General features: G+C 44.0%; 1 protein-coding gene across 1 annotated transcript in view; it reads left to right on the top strand.

The window, feature by feature from the left end:
• The window catches only part of WLS (wntless Wnt ligand secretion mediator), a 107192-nt gene that overhangs the window by 54112 nt on the left and 34174 nt on the right, over window positions 1-18906 (top strand). The window contains exon 3 of the mRNA XM_008584518.1: window positions 16475-16599. Within this exon, the coding sequence (XP_008582740.1) occupies window positions 16475-16599 (125 nt within the window). The remainder of the gene's footprint in view (window positions 1-16474; window positions 16600-18906) is intronic.

The following is an 18906-nucleotide window of genomic DNA, read 5'->3' as shown; positions in this document are numbered from 1 at the left end:
TTTTTTTTTTTTTTTTTTTTTTTTTTTTTTGTGACCAGTAAGGGGATTGCAACCCTTGGCTTGGTGTCGCCCGCACCGCACTCAGCCAGTGAGCGCACCGGCCATTCCTATATAGGATCCGAACCTGCGGCGGGAGCGCTGCTGCACTCCCAGCGCCGCACTCTCCCGAGTGAGCCACGGGGTCAGCCCAAGGTTCTGTTTTTTTAATTGTCTGGTGTAGATTGTTTCCTAAAATAATTGTCCAACGAATCTATATTTTTTGTTTAGCCCTTTATCCATATTATGACTACAAAGGAAAGTCCACGCCTGACCCTAACAAGCAGGATTACACCTTCATTAAAGGTAGGATTTGGTGGGAAGATTGCAAATATTTAAATTTAGTATCTTAAAGAAAGGTTGCTGTCACACGGAAAAGAGTTCTAATGGTTGGAGTTGTTCAGTGATGAAATGGCTGTCTCTGCACATAGTAAGCAGCCTGTCACCGGTGGTGGTCAAGCAGAAGGTGCTCAGTGGGGATCATAATGATTACCACAAGATAGCTGGCACTGGGTGGTGACTTCTTTACAAAATGCTTTTGTTCCAGAGATGCTGGTGGTTGTCTTTGTTACCAGACATTTGCTTCGACCCCATACCCTTGCCTAACTCTTCTCCCTTAGAGTGTAACGCACCCCTAATATGTGGGCAGCTGGCCACATGACCAGCCCCCCCAGCCGCAGCTGATCTGGTTGGGGATGGCCCCTTGACTCGAGGGGAATCAGTCAAATTCTCTGGTGAGAAATCAGCATTCAGTAGTTCTAGGCTCACCTTCACTGGCACTTTAAGTCCTGAGAGCCAGCTGAGCAGCAGTCATTTACCACATGCATAGAGAAGCAGAGAAAGATGGCTGGCAGAGTGGGCGAACCAGATGCAAAGACAAAGGTGGAGGCGAAGGACTATGTGGTGTAATCATGATACACTACAAGAGAAGGCTTTACTCCTGACAGCTTTCTGTTCCTGGTTCCAGACTCTCAAGCTTGTCAGTACTTTCTGCCCTTGATTTTCCTGAGATACTCCTGTATCCTTCCAGCTAATTTCTGTTTAGACTAGTGTGGGTGAAATTCTGTTACTTGCAACCAGATGATCTCTGATCAAGACAACTATACTTTTATTTCGTCTGATCGTCTTTACAATTCTCTCTCTGGCAGAATCGGGAAACTGAGGATGATAGAGGTTAAACGATTTGTCCCAAGTCATCCAACTGGGAAATAGAGGAGTTGTAAGTGTACATGATGTTAGAATATTTTGCCTTGATCTCACCATAAGTTTATTTATAGTGCTATGGAGTAGCTCCTGTTCTGAGTGGGAAATTATACTAAGTTCTCTTCTACTCTAACTCTCTGATGCTGAGAGTTTATGACTCAGTTAAGATTCTTTGGCTTTATAAAAAAAACACATGAGTATCCCTTTAGTTTTATAAGTAGGTGACTTGAGAGACCCTCAAAGGTGAACCATTTTAAAAGACACTGCTCCCTCAGGATAGACTCTCCTTTGTTAGTGGGTGAGCTTAGTATTGAAATGAGTGAGTTTTCTTGTGTTTTATTTTGTTACATGTTACCTTGTGTTCATTTCTAGTCCTTGGGTAGGCAGACGGGGTTGGTGTACTGGAAGTATATTTTTAGTCTGACATTAAGAAAAATGTATCATAGACACCAACACAGGAAACAGTTTTTAGGTGAGTCAGTGTATAAATAACCTCAAAGAGTTTTCGAGATGGGATGGTAGATCTTTTAGTTTAACAGTCCAGCATCTGAGCCCTTCTTCCCACTTCATTTGTTCATTCAATAGTAATGTATTAGGCTACTATGTGCTAGCATTTTGCTCAGGCTTTAAGAAACAAAGATAAGTCCTTATCCTCTATGATACGATACAATTTCAAAAAACGTCATTGCCCTTTTTTGTTTACTTCTATCTGTCCCGCAAGACCAAATTATTGTTTTTAAAATTATTTTATTTCTTTAGGTTTTAGTCACAATATATATTTTTTAATTTTATCATTACACAATGTAAACATTTTTTGTAAGACCAAATTCTTTGAAGGCAGGGACTGTGTGTTGTTCATCTTTATGTCCCCGTACTTAGCACAGTCTCAGACACAGTAAATACTTGAGGCGTACTCAAAATGATGAGTTAGAAGCTCAGTCTAGTTCAGGGAGAAAGAAACAAAAAATTATACCAGTGCGTTCAGTGCTTTAAGTGTCCAGAGTGTTCTATGAACACAGAAGGGGAAATGATTAACTCACTGAAAAGGTAGTTTTTTAAGTTGAGTCTTGAAGGGTGGGGCTTTAAAGGAGATGTTAGGATTTGTGATCCTCCAGTATGTAAAGGCAAAGAGAGTCCAAGGGTGCCCTTATTTTGTTCTGGGAAGTGAAAGAGCTTGGAGAGGCAACTACAGCACTGGGTCAAGTACTTTCAAGCGAGAGTGTTTGGGCTAAATCTGTGGCCTGCCCATTATAAATTATGTGACCTTGGCAAGTAAATTTTTAAAACTTCCTTATACTTTATTTTCCTCATCTATAAAATAGAGGTAATAGTAGTACTACTTTATAGGGTTGTTGTAAGAATTAAACTAGAACAATACATGTGAAGCTTTTCTATATTAAATACTTGATACATAATAAATGCTCAATAAAAGTGAGTAATAACTATTCTTGGACTTAAGTGGAGAGAGCACAGAAGCTCAGAAACATAGGTGGCAGGGCTGAGTGTGCAGAACAAGGACCCCAATGGATTCTGACCACAGGCCTTTTATTACTTCAGGACAGTGGTTATTAATTTCAGGTCAAGGACTTTAACCTTGGGAGAAAAATGTGCATAGGCTTATTCACAGATAAGTATTTATATTTCAATGGAAGCACTGAAGCTTATCCATGGAATTCAGAGGTTTATGAATCCCGAGGCAAGAGCTCCAAATTCATAGTATGGGTAGGCCCCATGAGTACCAAAGTGCATATTGATCAGCACTTAAGCAATTGGAGAACACCTGAAAATAGAACATGTAGGAAATTCTCAGCATCCTTAGGAGAGTGTGCCCACAGGGCATGATTTAATTATATTTGACTATAAACATGTTAACATGTAAATTAATGTTTTGAAATAGAATGGTAATTCAAAGTGGGAGCAGAGGTGTATGGGAGACAACCTCTTGGAGCAGAAGAGTGTTAGAGAAGAAAAGGACATTAGTTGGCAATAGAAACATTTTCTCAGTGAAGAAGCAAAGACATTAAGGTAAAAGGAAGTAAATATTTATTATCCATCTCCTATGCATGCTCAACAGTTGATGTTCAAGGTTAAATCTCTACTGTTCTCTGTGAGACCATTACTGCAGAACAAGTTTTAAAGCTCTGAAATTATCGAAGTTAAGCGACTTCTCCAAGGTCACCTGATTTGTAGGTGAAAGTCAGGACTAAGACGCATATTTTTCCATCATGAAATGCTGTCAAATAACACGTTGTGTGCAAAGGACAGTAAGCCCATTTGTTAGACTGTGAAAGAATGTCCCTATTGGAGAGAAAGATAAGCTGCTGAAAGACAGAGGAGCCAGTCAGTGAGTTGCCTTAATGAATATGGCAAGAAATTCAGAGATTGATTCTTAAGAAAAGAAAATTGAAAATTACATCTTTAGTGCTGAAATGAAATATGAAATTCAGGATTTGAGACTCATGGCTTGTCCTTTGAATTATACAGCAGCTGGAAATTGCATTTCTATTTTTTTCCATTTAGACTTCTCACTTGGTGGTATTCCCGACGGGAGGGCATCTATGAACTTTTTAATGGGAGAAGTCGTAAAGCTGGGTAAGGGCTGTGTTCACACAGGGCTGGCTTCGGAGGCAGGTGAAATCCAACTCCCTTTTGCTTTCAGCAGCAGACACAGCCATCGCTGCCACCACCAGCTGAGTGACTCGAAATCTAGGGGTTGCCAGTAATTGTGGGTTTAAGTCACAGAGGAAAAAGATAAGAGGAGAGCAGGCTGGTTTTTCCACAATTAAATGTTGCCTCTCGGGCTTCTCTGCTGGCAGGATTCCAAGAGGTCAGGAACCACCAGCCATATTATTTTTCTTCCCAGCTGCCTGCTCTCATTTGTACCCCCTCCTCATTCATGGGAATGAAGGAAAGGTGGATTGGAAATAAAAAGCTTGTTCTAGCCTACTTTTTCCTTTATGAAACTTGTCACAAAGCTTTCCCGTGAAACAGAAGGGATCCCTTCTAGTCGCTGGCGCTTCTCGGATGCACTGTCCATCTCTTCTCTTTCTGCCAGCAGCACAAATATATTTTGGGAGTTGGGGGGGTAAGGGGGAGGTGTACCATTGTTGAAATCCACTTTTCTCCTTTTGTAGTTATGACAGTGTTTTTTCTCAAGTACTGCCATGTAGTCTGGTGCTCTGGTGGTTTTGCATTTGTTTCTGTTTAACTCTTACATTAGTCAAACTCAAGTTTTTATTCCTTGTCTTTCCAACTCAGTTATAAGTGCCCTGAAGGCAGGAATGGCTTTATAGTTCTTTGTTTTTGCCACAATGCCTTAAATGTAGAAGGCAGTTAAAGAGCTGGTGGTGTTTTAGATTTCTATGTTCATGAAATATTAGAACTAGAAGGAATCTTAGCAATCATATGATCCAACTTCAGTATTTAATGAAAGAATACAGCATACAAAGTGACTTGCTCAAATTGTACAGCTCTAGTAGACTTCCTAGAGCAAGAAACAGATCTCCTGACTCTTCTAATTAGTGGCTCAGTGACATAATGGGAAGGAACATGGGCTGTGGAGTCTGGAAAACCTGGTTTTGTATTTTGCCTCCCTCCCACACTGGCAGCGTGACCACGAGCCTCAGTTTCCTCATTTTGAGATTGCTGATGATCATTTATATCTGCCTTGCATCTGTGTGGGTGAAAATGTCTGCCTATAGTAGGTAGTCAAAAATGTGAGCTTTTAGGAATCATTGTTTTATTGCTTTTTAAAATACCATACTGCCTTCATGAGAAAACTCACATTTCTGAAATCTCTTCTGTATCTGCATATGGTGCCCGATTGCTCTCAGTGAGAACTTAGGAGGGAGAGCAGGCTACTGGGGCTCACAGATGGAGATTCAGCCTAAAATAGACTAGAAATAGAGATGGGCCTTGCCCATCGGAGGTAAGCCTTACAGGTGCAATACTTTTTCCTTTTTTCAGTCTCCTCTCAATATAAGGGAGTTTGGGTTCATTTATTGAGCAGTTAGTAATGGAGCACCTACCACACTGGCAGTGAGCAGGAGCCCAGAGATGTGGAGCAGCGGAGGAGAGGGCCGAGTCACCAGGCCCAGCGTGCTTCAGAAGGGATGTGAACACAGTGACCGTACACGACGTAAGTGATGTGATGAGAGGGGAGAGGCCCAGCGGCTGAGGGAGGGGAACTCAGGAGGACGCTGGCCCACACATGGTGTTCGAGGACAGCTGTGTGGAGAGATGCATGTCGAGAGTGGCAGAGGCAAAGGGGTACTAACGGTGCCTGAAAGGAAAGAGAGATGATTTGAGGGAAGGACTGAGGGAGAAGGCTGCAGGGAAGAGCGGAAGGGGAGTCCAGCAGGAGTTCACACCCCTGTTGGCGTGGGTGGCTTTTATTGAGGGAGAGGCGGTGGAGGTCTTCTGGGCTCCACCTGGTTTTCCATTGTGCTTCCTCTTCTCTCTCACACAGACACACGAGCCTACTCCACCCTCTTTGTAGTGATAAGAATCTATCTCCTGAAAGCCCAGGTGGTAGGAGACTATTGTCCCATTGCCACCCAGAGCCCAACTTCAGGGAATGCCCTGTCTGATTGATCAAGGGGAGGACCTTATCTGCAAATAGAACCCCAAATCCGGAGTGCAGTAATTCCCACGTAAGCTGTACGAGACAAATACTCTGTGTGAATAACACTGGCCTGACTCCAGCAATAACACAGCTGTTGAAACAGCTTAGTCACCAGGGCGATGGAGGTGGAGCGGCCAGGGAATGCTGGGGTGCAGCGATCTGACATTGAGCTGGCTGGCAGCAGCCCTGAGAGCCAACGCAGACCTGTGGGAGAGCTGTGGAGAGAATCTGCTTCCCATCCACAGGCACTCCCTTGTTTCTTTTGAAGCTCAGCTGTAATCCCCTCCCTGGGTAAGGCAGACTGAGGAAGAAAACTGAAGACATCTTAGGACTGAAGGGAGGAAAAGAAATTGTTTGCTCCTTTTAGACACCTCATTTCTCCTCCTTAATAATCTGTGTTTATTTCTTGGGTAACTTTTTTTTTAATGCCCCAGGCTAGGCAGAGTGTAGTTTAGATATGGTGAAAGGGGAAAAAGCATTCATTTATCTTATCTAGAAAAATGTAGTGACTCTTCAGGACGAGGTTAGAGGGACAGCCCTGTCCCTTCCCTCCTGTTCTTGCCTGGATCCCATAGAGCAGCTCAGTCTGCCAGAGCTCTTGTCTACAGGGCTCTGGGTAATTCTGGGCAAAATACTCTGCCAGTTTCATCAGGATTTGGGGAGGAGTAATAGACTGCCACAGAGTGACCCTATTCCTCTTCCACCTCTTTGAAGAACTGACCTTAGTGTTTTCTCTTTACCCTGGGCTCCTCTGCACTGTTTGTTTTGGAAGTTGTTAAGTTCAATTAGCCATCCCTGTCCTGGTTACTGTATGAGAATGCAGCTGTCAGTCTGTGAACTCTGCCATTGTCTATTTTTAGATTCAGTGTGAATGAAGCTCTCTTCTCTAATTGCATTCAGAGAGAGAGAGAGAGAGAGAGAGAGAGAGAGAGAGAGAGAGGCAGGTAGATTTTCACAACCATCAAGTCAGCTATTCTAAATGCTCTGTGTACTGATGGTGTCCTGGGGAGAAAGCAAAGAAGCCCACTGTGTGTTTTCCTCCCTTGGCTGTCAGGTTGGTTTTCTCTCCATGTTGATGTTGATTATGGTCAAATAGGAAAGCTGTTGCCACATTTGCTTTCCAGTGTTTTAACACTTGCCAGCTTGGATGGTTTCGATTTCCCTGGCTTTGTTAGAAATAGATTGATTCATGTTGAGTTCAAATTCCTTGGTAAACAAATTTCTTAAAAAATATCCTTCTGGTGATATTTTCTGTGAGATCAAATCATCTTAACCACACTGAGAATTCTAAGTGAAGTGTGCCTCAGTTTCCTCTGGATGTCTTTCTAAACCCCTCACGCCTCCCAAATCCCAGTCTGTCTTTCACACAGTTTCCAGAATCTCCTTCTTGCCTAAATATTCTTCTAAACAAAATGCTGCAGCATTCAATGCAGACTTCTTCCCTTTGTCAGCAGGAGACCCTCCCTGCTCCCCAGCCTTCCCTATTTTCTCCAGTCCCTCTTGGATTCCCCACCATAATGAATTAGTAGCATTCTCTGACTACACTATGCTATTATTGTGCTTACATGACTTCTTGTACATGCGGCTTCCTCTGCCTGTAATTCCTACTCCTACCTTGCTGCCTAGTGATTCACAAGTAATTATTATCACTTTCTTCGGATGAGGTGGTATAGAAGATCACGTCTTCTGTGCTATATCCTTGACCCCCTTCTCAGCACTCTTGACCTCTTTGAGCTGACTGTGTACTTTATATGTACTTCTAATGCAGTTCTAACCACATGGGATTATACTTATTCATGTAAATGCCTTCCTTCCACTTTACTGTAAACTATTTCAGGGTGATGACTTTGCCTTGTATATCTTTTTATCCCCACTATCTGGCATAGAAACAAGTAGGTGATTAAAAATATTTGGTGGAGGCAGAAATGAATTGAGTTGGATGGCTTCTCTAGCATTAGGGGCTTCAGAAGTGTGTTGATTACATCTTGGTGGCAGTGCCGGTTGTTATGGGTTCTCGGTTCCGAAGGGCTTCCTTTCCAGCCCTGACAAAGTAGGCTTGAGTAGGTTAGCAGGGACATGACCCAGGACTTGTTGTTTCCAGGTGAGCACTGCACAATTTTTCTTCTCTGGAATCTCTTGCCAGAAGTCCCGTCTGTTCTCTTATCCCTGTGGACTGAAAGGACATGATACAGACCTCAAAGGCCCGCACTTTCACTGCTTTACTTAAGCCTGAAACCCTAGACTGGCACTGCCTCCTTTGCTCCACTGGACCTCTCAAGCAGAACACTAGTGCAACCCCTTACTGTAATTCAGAAGGGAGAGGAGAAAAGGAGACAGCTCCTCTCTCAGAATCATTTCCTTCAAAAGTTCCCCTTCTACCCAGTCCTAGTGAACCAAGAACATTATTCCGTGGCGTGGGACCATTAGGACCCTTGGGCCAAAACTGAGGCACATCCTTTTTCTGAGGTGTGTGTGTGGGGGGGAGGGGGCGCTGTAGGAAAGCAGGCAGTGGGGTAACTGTGATTTTCACCAAAATAGAGCAAACCATTGGTTGGGTATAGAGGTGATGGAATGACAGAGAAAATTTTGGGTTGTAAGAATATTTGGAAAAAGAAGGATGATATTCATTAATTTGGTAAGTATTAATATCTCTTGTGTAAAGACATGGGTGACATGGCTGTGAATGAGACTGAAGCCGTCCCTGGCTTTTAGGGTCCTCCAGTCTAAACGGGAGACGCATATTAGAGAGATGCAGATAAGTCCTCAGGTGGGAGCACTGCAGCAGGATAAGAGTTACAATGCTGGACGAACAGGGAGGAGGAACTGGAGTCAAACAAGGGAAGGGTGCTACACTCAGTTTTGGTGCATGAGGGAAGGCTGGAGTGAGTCCGGGTGGAATTCCAGAAGAGTAGGGATGCTAAGCACTGTCTGCAGACCAGATGTAAAGAAGCCCTTTTGTAATTCACTCTCTCAAAGCAGGTCCCTCTTTAAAATTTGGTGTGCTAGTGAGGACCCTGAGTGCAGGGAGCGTGAGTAGGCTCAGGTAGCAGCCTTGAAACAGCAGCGGGCGTTTTCCGAGCGCTTACTGTATGCAGGCCTGTGCTGAGCGCTTGGCCCACGTTAGCGCATTTGCTCCTCGTGGTCATCAGAGACAGGCACTGCCACAATCCCATTTTATAGAGAGAGCAGTTCAGCAACTCGCCCCGTGTTGCACAGGCACCGAGTAGGCATGGTGGGCTGTGATCCCAGGCCATCTGTCTGTCCCCAGAGCTGAGCTCTTAGCCATCTTCTAAGGCTGGAAGGGTGGGGGCTGGATTCCAGGTGGCCGGTCCGGGTGGAAGATAGTAGGAAAAGGCTTCTAGGATATGAACTGGGATGCTGAACAGGAGCCAGGTCTCGGCCTATTATGCCACTTAAGGAGTTTGGACTTTAGTCTGAGGACGATATTAAGGCATTTGAAGTATTTTAGGAATCACCTCTCTGGCTGCTGTGTGAAAGTAGGACAGGAGTGGGGCCAGTGTTTCATCACTGAGGCTGGAGACGATGGGTCTGAACAGTGGGAGTGTTAGTGAGGAGAGATGCAGGGATAGATCTGAGAGGCACTTAGCGGAGAGGATTGACCAGATTTGGTGACTTGGCCTTATGAATCATGTAAGAGGAGACATCAGTGGGAAGTAAACTTGCAGGTTTGAAACTCAGAAGGGACATCTGGACTGGAGAGGGTGACTCGTGTCCCTGAAGCAGATGAGATCCCTCAGGGCGAATATGTTGAGTGAGGTGGGAAGAGAGCTGCACCAACCAACCCATGTAGTTTTTCCATATTCTGTGGTACTGCAGCTTAATTTATTTACAAAACAGTTGATGTATCGCCAGTCACTGCTCCAAATGTAAAGCCTTTAAGGAGTAGCAGCCTTGACTACAATAGGGATAAGTGGTTGTTTGCTAACTGAGAAGATGTCACTTTGGAGTGGACCTGATGGGAGCAGTGTTCTCCCTTGTCCTAGTCGTGCTTCACAGGCAGATGTCTGACCTCAACTAGGAGATAGTGCTTCAGAGGACAGCAAGGGACCACTTTGATGATGCCTGGAAATATGTCTTCTTACATGTAGGAAGCATTTCTCCACAATGCAAATGCTTGATGTGATGAGGAAAGACAAGAGAGGTAATGTGAACTAAACTGTTAGGCTGGTTTGTGAAATAATTGTACTCATTCATTTTTATAACTGCTCACACCCAGGTCTGTAGGGCATCCTAAGAAAACAGCCAGGGCCATATTTGTAATTAGGTGAGTCCATTTTTGCCAGACCTAACCATGGATGTAGGACAGGGTTGGTCTTGTTATTTCCTTAATTGAAAGCGTCAAGACATACAAGCCAGGTCATAGAGTTTTTGATTAAGGAAGGAATGCTGGCATAAATAACCCCAGATTATATGTCTGCTGGGGCCTGGGAGGAGGCTGTGGCCTCCTTCTGAGGTTACCCAAACAAACTCTGGTGACTGGCGGCTCCCCTGTGGAACGTGGGAACGCACAGGAGCATTTTGAAACCTCTTTAACTTTTTTTCCCCAGGGCTAGAGCCCAGGAAAATCAAGTTTTCTCTAGGAACCTGAAAGCTTTTGACAACCATAAAATAATTCTTTACTTCCTCTAATGTAACTTGCCCTACCCCTTTTCCCCTTTATTTCCAGTTAATTGGTCAACAATATAAGCTATCCACCCTGGGACTGGATGGAAAGGGAACTTGTGTTTTTAAGTGGCTGCTATATGCCAAGTGGTCAACAGCCTTAGGAGGTATGTACCACTGCGTCTGTCTTGCTGAGGTGGAAGCTGAGACCTATTCAAGGTTGCTCAGCCAGGAAGACATAAAGCTAGAATTTAGAACCAGGTCTATTTGGACTTGAAACTTGTGCTGTTTGCAGTCTCCTGGCTGGCAAACACCCATTTCACATACAGAGAGCATGTCAAGTGTAGGTGAGAAGCATCCTGATGACTTCCTTGAAGCTGCCAGTCACAATTCATCACTTCGGCCCCTGCCCACCCAGGGGCCACTCTTACATTAAGCCACTGCCCTACATTTGTTGGGCATGCCCAACCTCTTTCCTAGCTGTTGTCCCCCTACCATTTTTGGCTTGTATAAAGGACTTGCTGTCCTCTCTGACTCCCCACTTGGCTGCAGGAAAACAGATTGGCAAGTGCTTTTCTTAGGCAGGGTAGTATAACTAGTATAGAGATGAAGAATTCCAAAGGATGAGTAGTCGACGCTTCCCAGTATGGAAAGGCATGGATCTTTCCATCAGTAATAATACTCTGCACTCTGGGTCTGCTCCTACAGAAGAACCCTGTAGCGCAGCTTTCCCCATGTCAGCGCACCACCCCCATAACAGGATGGAAGTACTAAGTGAAGACCCACGGTGCCTTTCCACACCTCCTTTCCCAGATTTCTGAATGAATTTTACACCCAAGCAAAATATGTCTCAAAAGTCATTTGGGAAATGTGAAGCTTGATCAGCCCATAGGACCTATGGGCTTCTGTACCAAAGCTGCTGGTCTGGTGGAAAACCAAGGATTTCAAATCTGTAAATATCTTACACTGATACCTTACAACTGTACCCTATGGAACTGGTGTAACCAGTGTCCTTGTTTTATAGGGAAGGTACTCCAGGTGCCAGAGGTAGCCCTGGCCTTCCTGTCATTCTCCCAGGGAGTTTAAGTTGGAGTCTTTACCTTTATTATCTCTGGTAGGGTCAGGGTGTGAGAGTAAGTATTGCCCACGCAGTGTCCCAGGAGTCATGAAACCAGTGTTTTATTACATGCAATGTAGTCATTAAAGCTGAACTTTATTTCCAAGTCCATCAGAGGCAGAAGAGAAGATGATTCATGCAACCGACTTCACAGCTCTACTACGTTCTTCTGCCCCGTACTTCCTTGTTTCTGAGTTTTGTGTTCCAGGTTTGGATTAGGGTTTTGTAGTGGGAAGCTCCATATTCCTGAAGCCTGGTAGTTATTTTTAATTAAATAAGGGTAGGTATAAGAGTTTCACTTTCCTAATAAAAATGACAACAACAATAGCTAACACTTCATGCTTTCTGCACTGTTCTAAGCATTTTTCATGCAGTAACTCATTTAATGATCATAAAATCCTAGAAGGTAAGTTCTGTCCTAACAGGTTAGGAACACGAGTGTCTCTCCAGGGGTCCAGCAAGGGAGGCAAGAGGGTCACTTTCTTCCCCTCTGTGGTTCTATTTTTTACGTACACCATGAAAGATGGCAAAATGCTGTAAGATCGTAGGCCACGAAGCTCTAGAAGCTTGAGTCTGGTGTTTCTAGGGGTTGGGCTTTCTGAGTTTTGACTTCTCTACCTCATAAACAGGAATGATAACACTTCTGCACAGATTGCACAGGAGCTAAGTAGATAATGTGTGAGGATTAGGCAGAACACACTGTAAATCTAATGAGCAATGATAGAAAGCTCTAGAAAGAGCTTTGTTTCATGGTAAAATGGAAAGGAAAGAATGGTGGTGTGGTAGAATGCATGGGGAGGTTTAGAGTCTCTTCCACAGAGTGACTTAGGGTTGCCTGATGTTTTATTAGCTGATCTGCATGGGGATTTTGTTTTATTTTGTTTTTCATGAATTAGTTACTGACATTTAAAAATTGGGAGATGTTTCATAAAAATCTGAATTTCAGGCTACTCTTGAAAAAATTCAGAAGACCTGTACTACCTCATGATGGCTATTGATTGGAGCCAAAAGCAGCTGCCTCCTTCAGGCGGGCTTGCTCCCCAGTCTGTACCCAGCCTGTCGGTGACCACACACACATGTGGTCAGGGACAGAACTGCGATGTGAACCTGTGTTCCCAGACTCCAGCTCAGTGCTCTTTGGATCACATCACGCTTCTCCGGTCAGTTTGATGAAATGGTGCTGTCTTGGTTTCGGCAGTTCTTCCCCTCAAAGCTCAGATTAGAGAATTTCAGACATTGTCATGAGCCATGCTTGCAGCCTCCCAGGAGCACTGCACAGTTCTTTCCTGTAGAAGGCTGCAAAGGGTGGTCAGAGCTGAGTGCTCTTCCACGAAGTGTGCTGGATTCAGCTATTAGTTACTTTTGAATTCTCTGTTTTCTATCGACAAAGGTAGTAGAGGGTATCGGGGTCCTGGGTGATCCAGGCCGAAGTTTAAGTCCCAGCTCGGCCATTGGCTCGGCGTGTTCTCTTGAGCCATTCATATAACCTGTTCCTCATAGGACGGGTGTGAGGACCAGAGGAGAGGACACTGGCACATGTTAGCCTCTAGAAGGAGAGCTGTTGCTCTTAAGAACCCTTAACGTAGCCATGATTTGGGACTGGTTTGAGAAGGGCTTTTTTTTTTTTTTTACATTATCACAAGTAAGCCAGTTTTCTTTAAGCCATATGAAAAAGATGATTGTCTTTTAAGGCAATTTCAAAATAGTCATCTCCCTCATGTTGCCAACAGCAATATGACTTCATGCAAGTTACTTAGTGTCTGAAGACCTCAGTTTACTTAATCAAGAAGAAATGTCCATGCCCATGTCATAGACTTGTTGGGAAAATTAAATGAGGTAATTTAAATGAAAGCACTGAAGTCACAGGCGCTTAATATGTAGTAGTTGTACATTTAAAATAGTGTTTAAAATTTTTGTTCGTTTTGAACAACATATTTTAGAACAGTTTTTCCTTTGAGGATCCTGCACAGCATTCAAGTAACTGCAGAAGCTGGGACCAGGCCAGGAGGTGAGCCTCTGTGGCCCTCTCTCTCCGTGAGGCACCTGCTCTGAAGCAGGCCTGCCCCTGACATTAGTGGGGTCAGGGCAAGAGAATTAATGAAGGCATGCCTACCATGACTAAATATGTAAAAGTGATAAATCAGGCAGACAAAATGTTAAGCCAAATATGTTCCATCCTCTGATAATGACACATTTACCTTCATAAGGAACTGGAAGGCCAAGTTTGAATTTAGGATTCTTGGATTCCTTGGAATTCTACACCAAAATGTGACTGACCAAACAGTGTGGTCCTCTGCTCCACTTTCTTCCCACGCCTGGCTGCATCCCATACAGAGAGGGGCCTTATGTGCTATGTGTGGACACCACAACCTCTGAGCTCGAGCTCTGTTCACATCTTCCTACAAACAACAGCCTTTTGACCACTCCTTACCACCTAAGGGTGCACAGTGGTTGTTCAGTTCCTCTTGGGCATCCAGATCTGGGAAAGAGTCCACATAGTCTCTGAGAGTAGGATCAGAGCTGTCTGGGCAGAGTGTTCTGGGGTCTGAGTTCCTGGAGCATGATCTAGAAGTGGAAGGAGGAGGTAGCTGCAGGCATATACGTCCCCGTCACTTCGGGGTCTTCTTGTCCTGTGAGAAAGGGAACAATGAAGAGAGCCAGCCAGAGCAGGGCCATTTAAAAGTGTGGCCTGTGTCTAAGGCCAGTGCTGCTCTGAACCCTAGGCTCCAAGGAGCACAGGATGTGAACTGCTGCTTGTAGCCTGTGGGGGCCGAGAAGTTGTTTAACAGCTTTTCAGATTTGTGCTCTTGAGTCTTGCCGTTCTCTAAGTGCCCTTTCAACAAGTGTTAGGAGTGGGAAGGATATATCTCGGTGCCCAATATTTGACTCACAGATGGGAGTCCTGGCCAGTTCTTTCTGTTGACCCCTGAGGCTGCTAAGTGGGGAGCAGCTGTTGCCAGCCTGGTCCCCAGCCACGGGGTGTACTAACTCTGCGCGTGGCTTCTGCCAAGTCAGGGATCACACAGTTTCTCCTACAGACTCTTGCCATTCCCGTGTCCAGCCCTGGGTCTCTGCATTGACTGGTGATGGGAAGATGTAGGAGAAGTGAGGGTCCAGCCATTCTGTGTACAGACTTTGACCTGGTCACCCTGTGGTCAGTTTCAAATTCTGACTGGCTTGGAGTTCTGTCGGACGAGTTGGCTCACTTTTCCGGAGTATTCCCTCTGTGGGAGTTTGAATTGTGGCTGTCAGGAAACCCTACTTCAACTATTTTTCACCTGTAAAAAAAATTGTTGAAATCTCTGGTCTACTCATGTCTCTAGTTTTTTCCCGTGTGATTTAATATCCTTCATTTTTCATTACTGTCTTTTTTGTGGAATGTCAGGAGGGAAAGAATATCCTTCATTTTTCATTACTGTCTTTTTTGTGGAATGTCAGGAGGGAAAGAGGAAAACAAAAAAGACTTTCATGTCTTTTTTGTGGAATGTCAGGAGGGAAAGAGGAAAACACAGGGGCCAACTTACCGTGTTTAACTGAGGGTTTAAATCGCAACAGTAAAATAGTGGGTGCTGATGTTCCTTGAAGGTTGCATCGACATCAGAATGGCCTTGTATCCCTCCTCCCAGGCGTCACTTTGTCCTCTTCCTAGATCTCTCACGGACCCAGGGATTTGCCACACAGTCCAGTCAGCTGCAAGCCACACTAGACCAGTGGACAGAAAAGCCCTATTTCCCTGATAACCATTATTCTTATCTTTTCCACTTGTGACTTGTGTCTGCTCAGGTTCAGTAAACATTTATTGAGCACCTACTGCATACCAGGCAGCGTGCAAGTGCTTTCACTAACTTACCTCCTTTAATCCTTATAAACACCCTGGAGGTGGGTATTATTCAGGTGCCTGGACCAGTGAGACTTTCTCAAGGCTGAAAAACCAGAGCCTAGAATTGTGCCCAGTTTCATTACCCTAGTGGCAGCAGACTCAATCATTTTGGAAATGTGGTTTATACTTTCTGCTTTTTTTCCTCATTAGATCCCCTTTGTTCTTGAACTTTGCCCAACATAGTATAAAACAGACAAAATGGACAGGTGCAATTTTTATTAATCTAATCTCCTTAATGAATTCTGTGGTGAGTTAAACCCATTCATGGTTCTTACTGATAGGGAAATACGTGTGAACTTTCATTTATACAATTATATGCTGATTATTATATTCCTATCTGTGTAGAAGTCTTTAATTTTGGAAAAACCTTTTTCCATTTCCATTAACTTTGTCCACAATATGAAGAAGGGGTTTTGAGTTTTAGAGAAGTAGCAGATCCTATATTTGAGAGGGGTGAGTTTAAGAAGGATGCTTTCAGACCAGAGTGTGTCCAGAGGAGAGCACCAAACGGTCAGAAACGTCAGAGGGGTGGTTGAAAAACTTGGACATGTTTATCAGAGGGGTGAGAAAACTCAGGCACATGAAGTATGGCTTTCAAGTCCTAAGGTACTTTTTGCAGAAGAAGGAAGGACCTCACCTTCCATGTGGTTCCTATGGGCAGATCTAGGACCAGTGGTGCAAGTTCTAGTAGGATAAATTCTGACCATGACTCAGAATCTGACCATCTGAGCTGCCTCAGAGAGAGTAAGGCCCTCATCTCTGGAGTGAAGGGGAAGCTCTTGACTCTGACAGAGTGGTTGTAGGAGGGGACCCAAAATCCGGCTTATACTTTTCTCCTATGACTTTAAAGTGTTCAGGTTTGGAGTTTGATAGCAACTAATATATCTTTTGTCTTGATAGTTTCCATGGCAAAGCCTGTAGGAATTTTTGAACCATTTCCAAAATATTGTCCCAAAAGCCATTTCTGAGTTGTGCATGCTTTTCCTTGCAGGAGAAAATGCAGAAGTTTCCATGGATGTTTCCCTGGCTTACCGTGATGATACGTTCTCTGAATGGACTGAAATGGCCCATGAGAGAGTACCACGGAAACTCAAATGTACCTTCACATCCCCCAAGGTAGGATACCTGAATGTCTAAGTTGATGGAGTTTTTATTTGGTCCCCAGGTATGTGGAAAGATTTGCTTATACTTCATACGCATGATCCACAAAGGTTGGTCATTATCCTTTGTCTTAGTAGAGAGAAGGGCAATGTAGATATTTCCTGTCCCTGAAAAGGAGAGAAGAACAGAAGAAGAACGTCTGTTTGAAATGGTTTAGTTGTTTCTCTAAAATTCCTTCATAAAAAAACTCCTGGGTCTTTGGTAAATAGCTGAAAGTGTTTGTAAGTTATTTCAAGGGGTTAGAATCTGTACATATTGCATCAGTACTTTTGTATGCTTCTCAGTTTCTTGGGCATCTGTGTGTGTTGCCAAAGTTGATGTGCAGGTATGAATATGACAATCCTAGAGAATACCAGACAAGTAAAGGACCCAAGAGAGGAAATCTCATTTTACTGGAGACTTCTTGGTGTCTTACGCATCTTTAAGACTCTTCTTTATCTAGTTCTTCCAGGAAAGCTCATTCAACCACCCATGGGAGGCAGGTTATGATTCTGCATTGAGAGTAGGGAGACATTCTATTGTACGCAAAGGCCTTAGATTCCTCATAAATTAAAATGCAGGGATTGACTCAGTGACCCCTCAGAGGATAGTGGGATTTGATGGTATAAGGAACAAATCAGGGGGTCTTTTTAAATGTCAAGTGCATCCCTTTCACACATCTGCCCGAGATACTGCCCCCCCACCCACTTTTGAAAGTCTCTGCGGAGGTGAGATGGAGCCACAGTTATTGTCACTCACGGTTACTCACAATCCTCAGGGTGTTGGCATGGAACACAGCAGCTAGGGGAGCTCTGATGTCCCTTCAGGTGCAGAAATGTTCTCATTTTCCTTGTGTGAAGTGTGTGAGAGGCCAAACTCTCTACTAAAACATTCTTAATTATGTCTTTTCTCGTTTGACATCTTCAGATCAGTTGCTCCTGAAGGATGTGGACAGCTTTGTAATGCCTGCTCATTGAATGATTAGTTCCTCTCCTCTCCTGGCATCCGCCTTTCCTAACTTTGCTTTTGCTTATAACTGCAAAGTTAGGGTCTCCTGTGAGATAATAAGAATGGCAGGTTGAAACTTCTGAGTACCATGCCCCAGCCTTATACTGTCCTACCCTACAGAGGGGTCAGATGGGGCGGGGCAGTCTACAGCATTAACACAAGTTAAAAGCATAGATTTGGAGCAAAGTGTACTTGGCTTCAATTCCAGGTGTATCAGTTACTGACTGACCTCAGGCAAGCTTACATAATCTGTCAGAGCTTCTGCAAAATGGAATAGGAGTCTGTCTTAGGAGTCTTTGTAAGGACCCAATGAGATAATGAACATAAGCAGGGTAATGTTATGATTTGACATGTTGTCTGGGACATGTTTGAGAGTGAAAGGGGATGTTAACCAGAGAGCCAGCAGGAAACAAGGTGTTAAGCTAAGACTCGTGAACAAACTATACACCCTACACAGGAGTATCTACTGCAGTGTCTGGCACTTGTTAAGTCTCCCTCTCCCCAGGTTCTCTAGACCAGAGCTACAGAAAGTGTGGTCTGAGGACCCACAGCATCAGCATCACCTGGGAGCTTGTAGGATGTGCAGATTCCCAGGTCACACCCAAGAACTACTAAATCAAAATCCCAGGGAGTAGAACCAAGAAATCTGTGTTTTAACAGGCTTTTAATTCATTCTCTTAAGTTTCATAAAGTTTGAGAGCAGCTGCCCTAGATCCTCTGCTGAATGTCAAATATAGGGATCCCCTTCTCCCCCAAAAAAGCCATCTGGAATTGTTTTGGGTAGGCCCTTGGGGACAATCTGAAGGTAAAAACGAATGATAGAAACTAGAGGAAGCAGAAGAGAGGAATATCTAACATTTTTAGATCTTTGTATGCAATGGAGGAAATTAATTAAAACCTTCTGGCTGTCGCTGCAAGTTGATTGCATCTTTCAGAGGAGAGACTGGTTGAGCATCTAAGCTAGAAGGCTTTTGGATACAGAATTTCATCCTCGGAAAAGGGAAAAGTCGTTTCTCACCTTATACACTTGGAGGGCAGAGAAGCAGAGTGAGGAGGAGGGGTGTTTGCCTGCGACTGCTTCTTAATGACGGTTGCTTAATTATCTTTAGGATGTGTTGATCCCTTTCAAGAATGATATTAAACCTTGAAAGGTGTGAGGGAAATGAATCATCAAATCTATGCTTTTTGATTGCAGTGAAATTTAGTCTTGAGTCTGAAGATTAAATGAGAAATTGCTTTAAAGCTTTTTAGTCCCTGGTGGATTGTGAAGTTTAA

The sequence above is a fragment of the Galeopterus variegatus genome, unplaced genomic scaffold (assembly GCF_000696425.1).
Source record: "Galeopterus variegatus unplaced genomic scaffold, G_variegatus-3.0.2 Scaffold3293, whole genome shotgun sequence".
NCBI lineage: Eukaryota > Metazoa > Chordata > Mammalia > Dermoptera > Cynocephalidae > Galeopterus > Galeopterus variegatus.
This window is presented reverse-complemented; position numbering and strand designations above follow the sequence as displayed.